Raw genomic sequence first — 16,916 nt, forward strand, 5'->3', positions numbered from 1 at the left:
CCAAGTGGGAGATCAAACAGAATCCTTATGAGCCTAGCTGACAACTTTATCTTCCAAAAGGTAGAAGAGGGAACTAGAAGGTCAGCTATACTGGACTTAATTCTTACTAACAGAGATGAAATAATAAAGGGGGTTGAAGTTGCAGTAACTTTGAGTGAGAGTGACCATGTCATATTGGAATTCAATATAATGCAGACACAAGCAACAGAACAAAATCAATCATCTTAGACGTTAAAGAGCTGATTACAACAAACTTAGAGAGAGCTTGGGAAAGATTCCATGGATGAAAATCTTAAAGGGGAAAACAACTCAAGAAGCTTGGGAAACTCTAAAAAATATGATCATAAAAGCCCAATCCAGCAGAATATCATTGAAAAAGAAAAATAAGAAATTAAAAAAGAAACCAGCATGGTTACACAAAAAGGATAAGTATAAAAAATAGAAAGAGGAATGCATAACGAAGGCAGAATACCAGCATATAGCTGAAATCTGCAAAGATAAGGTAAGGAAAGCTAAAGCTCAGAATGAACTAAGACTTGCAACAAATGTTAAAAATAAAAAAAGTTTCCTTAGATATATAAAAAACAAGAAAAAGTCAAGGAAACAAACTGTACACTAATGGGAGAAGATGGCAAGGAAGTGACGGGCAACAGGCAGAATGGAGAGTTGCTTAATTCTTTCCTTGCATCTGTCTTCACTCAAAAGGGAAAAATAGCCCAACCTATCAAAAACAGAACCATAAAGGACAGACTAGAAATACAAATTAAAATCCACAGGAAAATGGCAAGAGACCACCTGTTCACTCTAGACAAGTTCAAATCACCAGGTCCAGATGGATTACGTCCCAGAGCTTTGAAGGAGTTGGCAGATGTGATCTTGGAACCATTGAAACATATTTTCCAAAGATCCTGGAGCACTGGGGAATTACTTGGAAAACAGCTGATGTGGTTCTCATCTTCAAAAAAGGGAAAAAAACAGACCCAGGAAACTATAGACCAATCAGCCTGACATCAATACCTGGGAAGACCCTGCAAAAGATAATCAAGCAACAGATCTCTGAACACCTAGAGGCAAGGAAGATTATAATCAGAAGGCAACATGGGTTTGTCAAAAACAGATCATGCCAAACAAACCTTATTTCATTCTTTGACAAAGTGACTAAATTAGTGAGCCATCGAAATGCTGTGGACATAGTGTGCTTGGATTTCAATAAGGCATTTTACAAAGTAGACCACAATTTACTTCTTGATAACCTAGAAAAAAGTGGGAAAAACAGCATCACCACCAGATGGATTTGTAACTGGCTGACAAACCACACTCAACATGTAGTCTTTAGTGGAACTACAGTACATTTACATGGAGAGAACTAAGCAATGGGATACCCCAAGGTTCTGTTTTAGGCCCAGCACTCTTCAATATCTTCATAAATGATTTAGATGAGGGAATTAGAAGGGGAATTCATCACATTGGCAGACAATACCAAACGGGCAGGAATAGCCAACACTCCAGAAGACAGGCTCAAGATCCAGATGGATCTCAACAGACTTGAACCCTGGGCCCTATCTAATGGAGAGAAAAATAAGATTTTACACTTAGGCAAGAAAAACAAATGTATAGGCAGAGATTAGGTAAAACTTAACTCAATAGCAATAACTGTGAGAGGGATTTCAGAGTCCTGGTGACAATCACTTAAATATGATCCAGCAGTTGCTGCAGCTGCCAAAAAAGCCAATACAACCCTAGGCTGCATTACCAGAGGGATAGAATCAAGATTACGTGAAGTGTTAGTACTGCTTTATAATCAGTGGTGGGATTCAATATGTGAACAACCGGTTCTCTGTGTGAATGCTGCTTCCAGAAGTCCATTCTGGGCCTGGGCAACAAAAAATTAGCTACCGGTTCTGCCGAATTGGTGTGAACTGGCTGAATCCCACCACTGTTTATAATGCCCTGGTAAGACCACACCTGGAATACTGCATCCAGTTTTGTCCAGTAACGTAAAAAAGATGTTGAGACTGTAGAAAAGTGCAGATATGTGCAACAAAGGTGATTAGGAGGGTGGAGGCTAAAACATCTGAAGAACGGTGGCAGGAAATGGGTATATCTAATCTAGTGCAAAGAAAGACTAGGAGTGACATGATAGCAAAATTCCAATATTTGAGGAGCTGCCACAAAAAAGAAGGGGTCAAACTATTTCCCAAAGCACCAGAAGGCAAGACAAGAAACAATGGATGGAAAATAACCAAGGAGAGAAGCAACCTAAAACTAAGGAGAAATTTACTGACAGTGAGAACAATAAAGCAATGGAATGGCTTGCCATCAGAAGTTGTGGGTGCTCCATCATTGGGGGCTTTTAAGAAGAGATTGGACAGCTGTTTATCTGAAATGGTATAGGGCAGTGATGGCGAACCTATGGCACGGGTGCCAGAGGTGGCACTCGGAGCCCTCTCTGTGGGCACACGTGCCGTTGCCCCAGCCTCTCCTCTCCCCACAACCCCCTCCTCTCCAGCAGCCCCTGAAGGAGAGTCGCCCCTGAGCGTGGCCCACGCGGAGCAGCGCAGCCAAGGACATGGTAGCCAGGCAGCATAGAAAAGACTCTGCCCTCACACCCCATCGTGCAGTTGATGCTGCAGGGTGCGGGCAGAGGGCGTGAGCGCCATAGCACTGCTGGGCTGCCTGGGTGATCTGCGGCGGGCCGTGGAGGTGGTGAGTGGCCCTGCGGGCAGGTGGGATGGGGATGGGGTGGGGGCGGGGCAGGGGCAGAGTGGGGGCAGGGCCAGTTTTTGGGCACTCGGTCTCTAAAAGGTTTGCCATCACTGGTATAGGGTCTCCTGCTTGAGCAGGGGGTTGGACTAGAAGATCTACACGGTGCTTTCCAACTTTGTTATTCTGTTCTGTTCTTTTGATAAAAAGCATCCACGTTCCTGATATCTGGTGGAATCAATCAAATGAAACCAGAGCTAAAAAGAACCTTAATAGCCAGAGTTTCAAATTAATTAAGCAAATAAGTAATGATGTGTTTACTAAAGCAGATTTCCAGTAACTGAGAAAAAGTTGTAAAAACAAATAACAGGAAACAATGCAGTCTGATGATTTTACTTTTATTATCTAGTTCGGAAATGTCCAATAGAAGAATTCATGAGTATCAGATGGGAAGGATTAATTCAGTCATTAATTAATTGTAAAAAAAGTATAAAAGGGGATTTATCGAAGCCACGTGAGCTATTATTGCATATATTGCATTGTCTCAATAAAGAAAAAATGTATTAACAATTTAAGTAGGTTATCACTATTGGGGTGCTTTTGAGCTAGTTTTGACTCCTGGCAACAACCTAGACAAGTTTCTGCAGTTTTGGGGGCACTATTTTCAGCAGTGGTTTGTCCTTGCTTCTTTCCTAGGGCTGAGAGATAGTGACTGGCCCAAAGTCACCCAGCTGGCTTTGTGCACAAGATAGGACCAACATTCAGGGTCCTGATTTCTAGCCTGGTGCTTAAACAACTACAGCGAAGTGGATCTCAATACCAAACTATGCAGACCTATGCTTATAATCTTTTTTACAGCCTGATCTTGTTTTAATCTGTAAAAGATTTGTATTTTTCTATAAAGAAAAAGATGAAAGGGAATCTTTGCTGCAGAAAGCTCCTTGAACTTCTGTGCATTTAAGTTGAAAATATCCCAGGGAATTTTGAGAGATACATCAGTCCTTCTACACACATCTGGAACTGATAAGTTGAAACAGGGTCACATTAGGAAATTTTTAAATATAGGTACAGTGAAATAGCTAAAGTGCAAAGGCTTGTGTCTTAATGAGGTTGCTGTTGAATCCATACACTTGTACAGTAATGAGACAATCCTGTGAGAATGTATTCAGAGAAGCGCTGCTTGAGCAGGGTCCGTAAGATTATCTGGGACACTACACATCCTCTTCACGACCTGTTTTCCTTGTTACCTTCAGGGAGGAGGCTCCGTGGTATCCGAAGCAGAACATCCAGATTCAGCCAGAGTTTCATTCCATACAGAATTAACCTTGCGAACTCTCAAGCTTCCTCCTTCCGTTATATATTCAAGATGGACAATATTTAATATTTATTTGCTACATATATGTAGGGATGTGGGTCTATACCAGTGATGGCAAACATTTTAGAAACTGAGTGCCCAAACTGCAACCCAAAACCTACTTATGCATCATCGAGTGCCGGGTGGGTGTGGCCCATTGGCTGGGTGTGGCCAGCTGCAGTGGTAACGATAGACTGGGTGGAACTAAAAAGTTCAATCAATCAATTCCAACTTTGCAAGGTCTTTTTTTTTCCTGCGAGAAGTTGAAATTGATTGATTGAACCTCTTTTTTTTTTTTGCACACGGCGGCAGAGGCCTAAAATGAAAAGGTTTTATAAAACCCAGCTGAAGGCCTAGGACTGGGGCGATTGCGCGCGTGCCCATAGAAAGAGCTCTGAGTGCCGCCTCTGGCACCCGTGCCATAGGTTCGCCACCACTGGTCTATACATATGTTGTTCATAGTATGTTTAGGTGTGTGTCATGTATGTGTTTCACTTTGAGAGCGGGCAACTAAATTTCATTTTTGATGTGTGCCATCGTGCCAATAGTATAAAAATGACAATAAAGGTTTATCTTATCTTATCTTATCTTATCTTATCTTATCTTATAGCTTTGCTGCCTAAATTTATGAGTAGTTAAACTGCAACAAGTCTCTACATTGCCTTTAGTAATAAACGTACCTCAGAAATGAAAGCCAACAGTTGTTTAATGGAAACTTATATGGAAAGAATGTAATGTCTCCCATGCTGTTTACACTTTTTCAGGAGTTCTTTTCTTTGGTCCCTGAAGTAGTTTTTGCCACACCTGGAGTGACTTCATTTTCATCTTGTTGCCATTGCAATATTTATTGTAATGTGCATCTCAGCCCTTATTGTTCTTGAACCACTTGTGATACAAGCGGTTCTTAAGAAGTTTTGGTAAAAAATAACTTGTCTAGAAGGAAAAACCTATAGAGCTGCTTTGCAGTAACTCAGAAAGTTAATTACATCAACAAAATTATAGCAGATTACTCCCAACCCAGGCGAACATTATTTATACCCCAACATATGCTAGCCTAAAAGTAAAAGTAACTTTATTTTTAGAGGTTAAGTTTTCAGGTTTGCCTTTATTTTCCATCTGTTCTCTTCTTTCTTCTTTCTGTCAGGTATAGACATACAACGGATTACATTGGTGGCTGATTTATATATCTGTTGCCCACAGCTGGAATGTGATAGCTTTGAAGCCATCAATCATAATTTAATAAGGTCTTTTGTCTTTAGTTTGAGTCATATTGCAGTGCAGATATCACATCCAAAATTCCTATGGGGACACTAAAACAAGAGATAAAGGGAAAACAGCCTTCATGAAGATTATGGTGTCAAAATAACATGCTGAGATACTGACGTAGCCGAATAAAACTCTGGCATGTTTAGGCAGACATCTGAGAAAATATGGGATTTGTACCATCAGGCCTACAAGAAATAAAATTAGCTGGCATGAGTTGTGATAGCATGTCACAACGAAAACAAGGCGATGGTGTGACAAATTGGAGGTGTGGTTGCTGTACTGCCTTCCTAGCTGCATGACAGCACCCCTCACTGAATGCTTGATCATTACAGTGGTTGTGAATTTTCCCAGACTGCTAGTATTGGATGATTTCAAGCTCTTCTCCATAGGATGAAAGATGAGCAAGAGTTCAAGATCCCAAGAACAGCCATGGGCTTCTTCAGGTCAAAACTGGGCCACCTCATGTAGTTATCCGCCTTTTAATCTGATGTTCACCTTGGAGCAGATGAGTTACTACCTGGTTCTGGGGTACATATCACTTCCACATGACTGGGAGCTACCGATCTCTGCAGGAAGTAGGAGCCCATTGAGATGACACACCCCAGATGGTGCTTGAGGGGTTTCCCAGAAATGTAGAGAGTACTTGTCTGGAATTATTTTCAGGGAAATGCAATGGGTGAAACTCCACCAACCCATAATCAATTGTATTACAATTAACATCATCTACTATATTATGAACAGGTGGAGTTTCCATGGTGCTCATGTACAATATTGAGCAAGGTTGCAAATTTATCTTACCTTTTGTGTGGTAACTCTTCATCTTCCTTCATGCAGATCATGAGACTGAAGTAATTTGGCATGTCCAGTTAGCAACGCACTGTGCAGTATAAAGAATGCCCAAATGAAATATACCAAAATCCAAAAACTTACTCAAGGAGTAATACAGGTAGTCCTTGACTTACAACAGTTCATTTAGTGACCATTCAAGGTTAGAATGGCACTGAAAGAAGTGACTTATGACCATTTTTGGTCTTAAGTCGAGCCCTACCTATATGTAGCCAGTTTAGCTAGGCCAGGGTTAGGCAACCTTGGCTCTTTTATGACTTGTGGACTTCAACTCCTAGAATTCCTGAGCTAGCATGGCTGGTTCAAGAATTCTGGGAGTTGAAGACCACGAGTCATAAAAGAACCAAGGTTGCCTACCCCTGAGCTAGGCTGACTGTATTGACTTTTTAAAAAAATATCTGTAGATTTGACTTTTTGGTTTTCAAAGAGAAGTTCCCATTAAAACCTTCCCCATGTTCAAGAAGTACCAAGAAGTTCTGGTGTTTCAGGATTTTGTAAGATTTCTGAAGTTCTGTATTTTTCTGAATTTTAGCTAGAAAGATCCAAAATATCATTCTTTTTATTTCCTAGAGCTGAGCCAATGCCAAGTTTCGAAGCACAGTCTTGCTGGGGTGACAGATATTGCTTCTCAACTTGCCAATGAACTCTTGGGGGGAGGAGAGAGGTTTGGAATGCAGACTTCAAAGATTAAGAAAGCAGACTGTGGGAACCAAGGACACTTGCCAGGTATCTGGCCAGGCCCAGAGATGCTCTCTCATAACTATCCTTTTCAACTTGATTGGGCAATGTGACCTGATCCCGAGGGAGGAGGAGGAAGAAGTCAATGCTTTTACTATAATGGGTTGGTGGGGTCTTGCCAGAGCTGGTTTTACTTTTGTATGTGCCGAAAAGGTGTACTCAATAAAGTTTTACATTAAGAGCCTGAAAAGTCTCAACCCTGTTTGCTTGGTTGTGTTCATCAGTTGGAACTTTGACAACCAAAGGGAGAAAGGCTAGGGATTACCCATCTGGACAGATTTGGGTCTAGTATTAAGAGGCTCAGCCTGGCTGGTAGCAGCCTATTGTGATTATTTTTCACTGGGAAATCCTTGGAAGATAAGGTCTGCCAAATAAATTTTAAATTATTTCCCCTCCTACTTTGGAATGTTTTAACTGCAAAGAATACTATGAACATGCTTGGACTTAAAGTGAGCTTTGGTGGGCCATGTGGCACACTGGTGAAAATGTGACAAAACTAACTGGTATTGGTCCTGCATGTGGTATGGATACAAGTGAGACTGGTAACCCAGGCTATTCTTTCTTTCGCTTGTTAAAATATGTTAGACAAAACTCATGTAGTAACAATAATGTTACTGGAAAATTCATTAACAGTTTTCTTTGTCTTGCAGCAAATTTTAAAAAAGAATTCAAGAAAATATGCAGTTTTAGACAATACATGTATCACAATATTATTTTTTCAAAGTATGCCATATGAGATCAGGTCAATTAAAGATACTATAAAATCATGAAGAAATTTATCTACATGGTCGCTAAGAACTGTCACCAACTTGATGGCACATAATCATATTTAAAGTAGATGAAAATCAAGGATTTAAAAGAAACATTGATTTTCAACTTATGGATAAAGTCTTTTATTTTTTAAGGGGTAAAATGGTTGTTACTACTATACATCTAGTTTTCCAAGCTAGATTTACCTGAATGAAGGTAGACTAATCTTGTGGAATGGATTGAAGTAAAGATGTGGGATTAACAATGAATGAAAGGGCTAAAGTGTGTATCAGAAAATATGAATTGGTTTCATTGAGATTGTTATGAGACCATGTGAAAATAGAAGCTACTAGTTTGGTTCCGGAATATTTATTTATTTTTAAAATTTGACTTATGATTGTCACAACTGAGGAAACTAAGTGATTTACAGTATGTCTACAAACAGTACAATAAAATGTCCATGTTGTAATAAACAAAATAAAAATGACAATACAAGAAAAACAGTAAAACATCCACAATACACAGACAAAATACAAACAAATTTAGAATCAATAAAATCTATAGTGAGATTGCATATCTGAAATGCTCTCTGGGAAAAATATTTTTTTAATAAGTTGGGAGTAGCCAACAATATCAATGCTATTTCTACCTTCAGAGATTCTATCTGTGAAATTTTTTTAAAAAACTAAGTTTATAGCATTGAAACTACCCTCTGAGGATAGAGCAAAATTGGTAAAACATTGGCTAACAGTCCCTAACAACTGCAGGTGGGGTAAAGCTGCTGAGATAACCAAAAGAATCAAGAGAAGTGCACTTCCTCATTTGAATTCTAAGAAAGTCATTCACAAACCAACCAGTGTTGCCTTCCTTCCATATCCAGATTTAAACCCTGACAAAAAAGACTCCAAATCATCTGCTTCTGCTATTCTGGTCTGACCATTGCCCCAATCACCTTCACAAGGACAGGGAGATAGTTGTTTCATATAGATCAGGGGTCTTCAAACTTGGCTCTTTTATGACTTGTGGACTTCAACTCCCAGAATTCCTCAGCCAGAAATGCTGGCTGAGGAATTCTGGGAGTTGAAGTCCACAAGTCATAAAAGGGCCAAGTTTGAAGACCCCTGATATAGATGGATCCATGGAGGGCCTTTTCAGGAGCCTTCTTCAACACCAATGGCATCACACATTAGAGTGGCATTCATTATGCTCCTTGAAGAACCAGGAGGAACAACCCCACAAATGGCTATAACCAGTCAAGAAAGAAACTTATTCTTCTCAGAGTCCACAGACCAGCAAAAGATCATGTAACATGGCGAGTTGTTGCTTCAGTTACCGCAATGGATTCTGCCCGTAGAGTAAATCTCAGACACTTTATCAACAGAATTCTATGCTAATCAGCCACAGCAGTCAGGTGGGAGATTTATTTGCTGATTTGATGAAAGATTGAATGAGCACAGGATATGTGGTTCAGGAGAAGTTCTCAATGTGGGAACAAACCATTGTTCATTAATGTGAGAAGGGGCATGGGGGTAAAATAGACAAAGCAGAAAAAAAGGAATAAGTGAAAGGAAATAGAATGAAAGCAGAATATTTTAGGAGGAGAAAGTACAAGCTCTGTATGAAAAGCTGTTGGAAAATAATCTCCCAATAGAGTGAATGAATGGAAAGCGGATGCCGGAAAAGAGGAAATTGAAGCAGTGTGGAACAGAGTGTAAAGCATTTTCTTACAAAGTGCCACAGTAATAGGAAATATGAAAAGTTTGATGACATATGAAATGAAAAGGCTATGGAATGAGAAAAAAATGTGTCCAAGTCAATGACTAAAGCAAAAAAAAAAATTAGGAGAAGATATGATGTAGATTTAGGCAGCACTTTGGATTTGAAGCAAAAGCTGTATTGGAGAGCTTGGGAAGGTGCATGTAGGATTCATTTATAGCGTTTTAAACCAAAATCATCTATAGAAGATAGCTGCATCACTCCAGGAATACAATCATGGTGATGCTGCTTTAAGTTGCAGATTTGTATTACACGATGCACAGAATGATCAAGGTGGACAAGGATCTAAAAGAGAAGTGGTGGAACATACGACTCCAAGCAGCCTGTCCACGTCGTTGAGTACTGGAATTGAAATGTATTCAGACTAATTATATAAGAAGAATCTGACTTAGTGTCAAAAATGGCATCTAGACAATCTAAATTGAAAAAGATTTTATCTATAAACTGCTCAAAGTGTTTAAACAAACCTTTCAACGTCTTTGTAATAGGACTTAGGGAGAAGAACACAGGAGGACCAGTAGGCCTCCTCACATCATTGCAAAGCATGAGTTGAGAATCTATTGTGTGCAAGAAAATTAGCTACTTTACATCTCACTATACTACAATGTAAGCCTCCAAGTGGGCTTTAGTTGTTTACCTTGCTGCTTTATTTTTTATTTTTTATTTATTAAACTTCTATAGCTGCCTATCTCAATCAATGCCTTTGGGTGGCTTATAATTCAAAATCTATATAACAATTAAAATAATAAAAAAACATTTTAAAAACAATAAAAACATTCAAAATAAATATATACAGCAGAAGTCAACCCATCTGCTTCTAAGTGCCCTTTTCAGCATCAAAGGTGGCCCAACACAGTGGTGGGATTCAGCCAGTTCGCACCACTTCAGCAGAACCAGTAGCTAATTTTTTGTTGCCCAGGCCCAGAATGGGCTTCTGGAAGCGGCATCCACACAGAGAACCGGTTGTTCACATATTTGAACCCCATCACTGACCCAATACTGTGTTACTTGGCCAGCTGATAGTAAAGCCAGAAAACAAGGCCCTTAGCACATTTACCACGCCAGGTTCGGGAGCACAGACTGGTTTTTAAAGCCTTATGAAAAGCCAACAGGATTTGGGCCTTTCTAATCTCTGAGGGGAGTTCCTGTACTTCATCCATGTGCCATGGGACCACCTGGAAGCAATTGGGTTGATTTCTTGATTGCTGAATTTACCTGCAGAATCAGCCAACTCCTCTATATAGGGTCTCTGTTTTATTTGGAACAGGTTTGGCATAACAAAAGAGAAAATTAAGGATTTTGAAAGGTCTAGAACTACTTCAGGTTTGACATAGCCAGAGGAAAAGGAATAATCTTTAATTTTCTTGTAATGGCTTGTTGGCTTGTCAACACCAAATTGATGTATACTTCCATCCCCATGTCTCAACAAGACAATTAAATGCTTTAAAATGATATCCTATATGCATAGCAAATAAATCCCGCAGCCTGAAATCTGTCAAGAATCCTTCTTTTAGCACCCACCAGACAGATTGGATATATCCTCTGAAAGGAAAATCGCTTTGGGGTCATCACTGACCAGGTCAGCCAACTTTAAATGCATCTTTCCCCAATGTCAAGTTACCAATCATTCTCAAACGAAGGACCTCAGCTATTTCTGAGCTGGCAAACAACGAAGCTTCCATTTCAAGGTTGAGTAGGCTTGATGCCAATTTCTCCTTTCTTGTGCACTTTTTTTCCCCTACTTTCTTGAAACACGCAGATAAGTATTTCTGTAGAGATCAAGCTTCTAGTTCCCTGGACTGTTTAATTTGCTCCCTCCCTTCCCCGGTTACTGCCATTCTATGTATCACAAGCAATTTTTGAAATAGCTCCACTTCAGAACTAGCAGTCAGGCAGGAAATATATGGGGAGGGGGAAGAGCAAATCCCCATACAAAATCCCATGCAATTTTCTTGTTTAATTGGAATCAAATCCCACTATATGTTGGGGCGAGTTTCAAAGGACCACTTGTCTTAAATGTAGCATCAAGCACAAAGCACCCTTACTCCATTGTGCTGTCTTGTTCATATAAAGTAGCTTTTGTGCATGATTACCCACCATCTTGATTTCCAAATCTTGCTCTGTGTGCCCCCCCTGCTCCCCCCCAAGTGTCTTGAACTTTCATCTGGTGCTACCTGGTGGGGGAGCATCCCCTTTAAAGATGCCCCTGCTCTCAAAGGGTTTGCATGGTGATATCATCTTATCCTACGTTCCTCCCAGGTGAAGGAAGCCATTCTTGGGGGGAAAAATCACATTGTAGTCTTTCTCTCATTGTTGGACAAAAGGTAACAGTGCTCAGTGGTGGGATTCAAATATGTGAACAACTGGTTCTCTGTGTGGATGCTGCTTCTGGAAGTCCATTCTGGGTCTGGGCAACAAAAAACTAGCTACCGGTTCTGCCAAAGTGGTGGCTGAATCCCACCACTGATGGTGCCTCTCTTTCATTAGGCCAGGGGTGTCAAACTGCCGGCCTGCGGGCCGGACGTGTCACGTGGAAGCCGCACCCACCCAATTGCCGGCAATGGCAAAACCGGCCCGATACGTTGCACGACGTCATGTGACGTCACGAGTTTGACATGCCTGCATTAGGCTGTTAATTGTTGGCTTTGGGGGACATTTATTCTGTGCTAATTTTTACTCAGCATTTTAAAGTTTTTAATACCGTTTGTATTTAAAATTTTTGTTAGCCACTTTGAATGTTCACCAAAGCAGAAAGGCCGATATTACTGAAATACTGTAAATGCACAGCAGCTGCTTCTTTGAGGCAAAGCTGCTGCTTCGTCCAGAAAAGCACTGAGCACAGTCTACTTGTCTGCATGCCATGTGGCTCATTCCCAGATCACTGAACACAGCAGTATTTACTTTTGCGTAAACATGCACAAGTTTGCACTGTAAAGAAAATATGTGCCTAGGAAACTAATTTCAGATTTTTTTTCTCTTGGCACCTTGGTTAGCTCCCTGTACAAATCAGACTAAGACATTTTTAGATTTTTTTTTTAAAATACACTGATTAAAAGAGATTTGGCCAGCTTCTCTATTGTTCACATGGTTCCCCAGATCAAATTTTACAGGAACACCCAGAGATCCTAGATTATTCCACTACTATTCGGTAGCAAAATGATTATTTTTGATGCACATCCTTTTCTTAAGGGCTAGCCGCTTAAGCAGCTACAGTATAGAATTAGCATCCACAAATTGAAAATAAATAAACCTAAGTCCTGCCACATCCTCAAAAGGGATAAAATGTTTGGCCCCTAACATTTCCAGGCTTTTACTGAAATGTTGGTTTAGGCTGTATTTCTAGGGAAAAAAATAGTTTCTAGTGTTTCATATTTAATGAAAGGTTTGAGCTGCCTACATACTTGGCAATTCTTATATGCTTTTACCTGAATGGCATTTCACGGTATATATTTCCATGCATTATAACAGATTACACAATTTAATAAGCTATACAACCAGACTGATAAAAACTCCTGCAATGCTTTATATATAAAACAGTCACTGTAAAGAGAAATATTTAGCCACAATTAGATATGGATATTTCATGCTGTTGTATGACTATACATAAAAAGAATGGGAACTTTCCATGCTAATATTCATAGCCACAAAAATGGTTGTTGCCTCATTATAGTGAAAGATGTCTCATTTTCTTAATAAATAACATAAGGTTGAATGAGACAGAGGGCTGATTTTCATATCAATATTGATTTCACTTGGATATCAAATGCGTATATTATTCGTTCTGCACTCCACCCCCCCAGTTCAAAATGTAATGTTCTTATCCTTCCTCATGAATTTTTCCCATTCCTAATTTCAAGTGGAAGAAGTAAAAATGTATGAAACTTCAGCAAAAGATATGTCATTTGCAGATAACATTATTTTAATGTACTGTAAATAACAAGCATTTGTGCAATGAACTCTGTAAAATCTAAAACACATGAACAAACAAAACCTTGTTAATCATATTAGCAGATAAGCAACAGCACAGGTCAGTGAATATATTGAAATATTGTCGAAAAATATTTTTAAGTTTATTGCAAAATAAAGCTCAGAAATAACACTGAGGTTCCCAAACTTCAATCCTGAAGGATAATGTGCCCTAACATAGCTGAGTGTTTTTTTTTAATCATTAGCCAGTGTAAATCATCCCAGCCAGTTTGCACGTATGGAAAGGGAGAGTGTGGGTGGCCTTGGGATTATCCCCTACTACGAATCATCCTCTTTGCAGCTGCCAGTGGATCTTTTCCTACCGTGAACAGCTGCTACTCTGATCCAATTCTCTCCTCTACAATGTTTAACCTAAAAAGAAAGAAAAAAAGAAAGAAAGAAAGGAAGGAAGGAAGGAAGGAAGGAAGGAAGGAAGGAAGGATGCACCTCTCTATGTAGTTTGGCATTGAACAGATGTATAATTCTAAAACAGACTATTCAATTCATGTGTGTGGGTTTGTGTGTATGTCTCTTCAAGTCAGCATTGACTCCTGGGGTTTACCTGGACAACTCCCTGCAATTTTCTTGGCAAGATTTCAAACGTGGTTTGCCCTTGCTGGCTTCCTAGGGCTGAGAGACATTGACTGATCCAATGTGACCCATCTGGCTTTGAGCCTCAGGTGGGACTAGAAGTTGTGGTCTCCTGGTTTCCAACTTGGTGCCTTAATCATTAGACCAACTGGCTTTCACCTCAATCATACCCTCCAAATATGTTCCCAGAATTCCTAGTGGCCTTGAATTGTGCTGGTTACGAATTCTAATTCACACATTGAGACATCACCAGGTTGGAGGCAGCAGTTTTTAAAGCACGCTACAGTATAAATGTTCTCAGTATGAATTTCTTACATTTCAAGTCATGTCAGAGCTATGAATATGTGCTGAAAAACATTTTCCCCTATGAGAATATTTTAACTGGCAAAGTGCAGGGTGGAAACAGATTCGCTCTTCTAGGTTAAAAATCAGCCTTTTATCAACAGCTAAATTAGCAAAGCTTTGGATTCATTGCAGGCAAAATTTCAGCACTAACAAACTTGAAAGGTTCCGGAATTAATTTGTTTTAACTGAAAGCCTCGCCAGACTAGGAGAGAAAGTTAGAAAATTAAAAGTAAGTTTGGAGCCATAAAGAAAAATGTCATAGCAGAAGTGAAGGTGAGAAGCATCCATAGTAAAAACCAGAATACTAGTTACAAAGATCCATCTCTACGTATAGATATAATGGTACATTTATCTTCAGCAGTTAACTCCAAGACAGCAGCCTGCAATTGTTAAACTAAGTTTCAAGTCTGGGACCTGACACACACAATATATACCACAGTGGTATTTATGGCACCAATATGTGCTGCTACTTCCTCTTTCAGCACCTGCCATTCCAAGCCCATTGCTTTCTAATTCTTGTCATCTAAAATAAACACCAAAATTTGGCAACTAATATGGCTGAAAACAAAAGACTGATCTCAGTCATAACTTAACAATGTCTAATAATGATGGTGAGCCTCTCCCTTATAACGACTGTAAAGGCATTAAAGTGTTGGCATTGATGACGTTACATAATCTGGGTAATGAAACATCTGCAAGAAAACAACCAAACTCAGAGAGCACCAAGGACCTCTCAAACTATTAGTTCACTGGAATAAATGTTTGAGGTTGTCCAAGAGACTCATGGGAGGCATGGCATGGACCCCAAGGAATGCTGCATCATTTCCCAGCAACATGGTGCATCTTTTCCTGAATACTAATTTTCGCACAGCAGTTTTTTTAGCACTTGAACAAAGGATACTCTTGCAATGGAGTTAAAACTGCTCTGCTTAATTTTTGCTTTATTTATTTGGAAGATCTGTTAGGCTGTGTCTGCTTCTAGCACAACAATACTAGGCCTTTGATTTCATCACCCCAAAACCACACTTGCCCGCAAGAGGAATTCAGCAACACAATACATAGATCAATGGAAAGTTATGGAAATGATTGGCAAGTTGTCTGCTTCAGATGTTTTCAGGCATGCTGCTGAGTTTCAGGGATCCCTTGGACATATCAGTGTTCAGAGTTGAAAGGGCAATGTTCTCGTATAACTTTTGAGATTCAAAGCATCTAAGGTTGTGAAGCATAATAACCACATCTTTCTGAAAATTCTTGTTGAGAAATCCATAAAAGATGGGATTGACACACGTTGAGATCATGGCTATCAAGTGGCACAAGGTAAAGACCACGTTGTGGTGACAGTGCATCAAGGTTTCATAATTCCAGTCAAACATAATGTTAAATATGTGCAGAGGTAACCAGCAGGCACCAAAGGTCACAACAATTGAAATTAAGATAACATTAATCCTTCTATTTTCATTTAGCCTGCACCCATACTCCCTTACCTTATCCGCTTTACTATACCGCTTCTGCAGGCACACAAATATTTTTAGGTAACAAATGAAAATGAACCCTAGAGGAAGGAAGTACTGGAAAACTAACATGGTGGTGGTGAAGCCCAGCTGCCCTTCAATGGATGGCCACACCTCAATGCAGACCATTTTGCTGACATAGCTCTCACTGTGGGAAGAGAGATTTCTTAGGGGGTCATCAGAGACTTGATAGAATATCAGGAAGGGAGTGGATATTATTAGAGAAAATGCCCAAATGAAGACAATTCCGCAGAAGGCATGTGAAACATTGGGCTTCCAACCCCGGGGGTTCACTATTAACTGATGCCTCTCAATTGCAATTAACACAAGTGAAAATGTAGAAACGGAGACAGACATACTTTGTGCAAAAGCAGTTATTTTACACATAGCCTCACCAAAAACCCAGTAATCCATCCACGTGTATGCCATAGTAAAAGGAATGCACATGACGCAGATGACGATGTCAGATGTGGAGAGATTGGCAATCAAAACGTTAGTCACATTTTGACCTTGTTTTTGTTTCTTGATGATGACAATTAGGCAAAGGTTGCCCAGGAGTCCGACCAGCATGACTACAGCATATGCGATGATGAGCAAGAAGAACGCAAAGAGAGATGGCTGGCACGATTCAAACTGCACCAACTGTGACTTGCTGCTGTTTGCCACAGACGGATACACATTGGGTACTGGAGTGGTTTTATCCATCCTGAAGTACCTATGAAATCACAACATAATTAAGAGCGAATCCATCCTTATTTTACCTTTATAGTTTTAGAAGCCCTCCCCTCTTCAGTATAAATGATTAAGAGATTTTAAATTCAGACGTTTAATATTTTTTAAATGGCCTGAACCCAATTCGGCTTAAAACAAGGAAACAAAAAGCACCTACTGAGACAGAAATGTGATGCAACTAATCAGTCGTCCAGTATACATACATACATACATACATACATACATACATACATACATACATATATATTGGCTGCTAACAATTTCTCAGTAGTAGCTCCGATGCATAGATTCTCATGTGAAATATCAGACGGCACATTCTTATAATCAGATAACTGGCA

The 16,916-nt window shown here is 39.8% G+C and overlaps 1 protein-coding gene across 1 annotated transcript; it reads right to left on the reverse strand.

Moving 5' to 3' along the window:
- Positions 1 to 15,281: 15,281 nt before the first annotated feature.
- Positions 15,282 to 16,555, reverse strand: LOC107289019 (neuropeptide Y receptor type 6-like). The gene has a single exon (XM_015817707.1). It carries the CDS (start codon positions 16,549 to 16,551, stop codon positions 15,439 to 15,441), a length of 1,113 nt encoding a protein of 370 aa, XP_015673193.1. The 5' UTR covers positions 16,552 to 16,555; the 3' UTR covers positions 15,282 to 15,438.
- Positions 16,556 to 16,916: the final 361 nt, after the last annotated feature.

The sequence above is a fragment of the Protobothrops mucrosquamatus genome, unplaced genomic scaffold (genome assembly GCF_001527695.2).
Source record: "Protobothrops mucrosquamatus isolate PMUCROS unplaced genomic scaffold, P.Mucros_1.0 scaffold623, whole genome shotgun sequence".
Classification (NCBI taxonomy): domain Eukaryota; kingdom Metazoa; phylum Chordata; class Lepidosauria; order Squamata; family Viperidae; genus Protobothrops; species Protobothrops mucrosquamatus.

Coding starts and splice junctions, on each gene's coding strand:
- LOC107289019 (XM_015817707.1), bottom strand. CDS start 16,551: ATGGATAAAACCACTCCAGTACCCAATGTGTATCCGTCTGTGGCAAAC.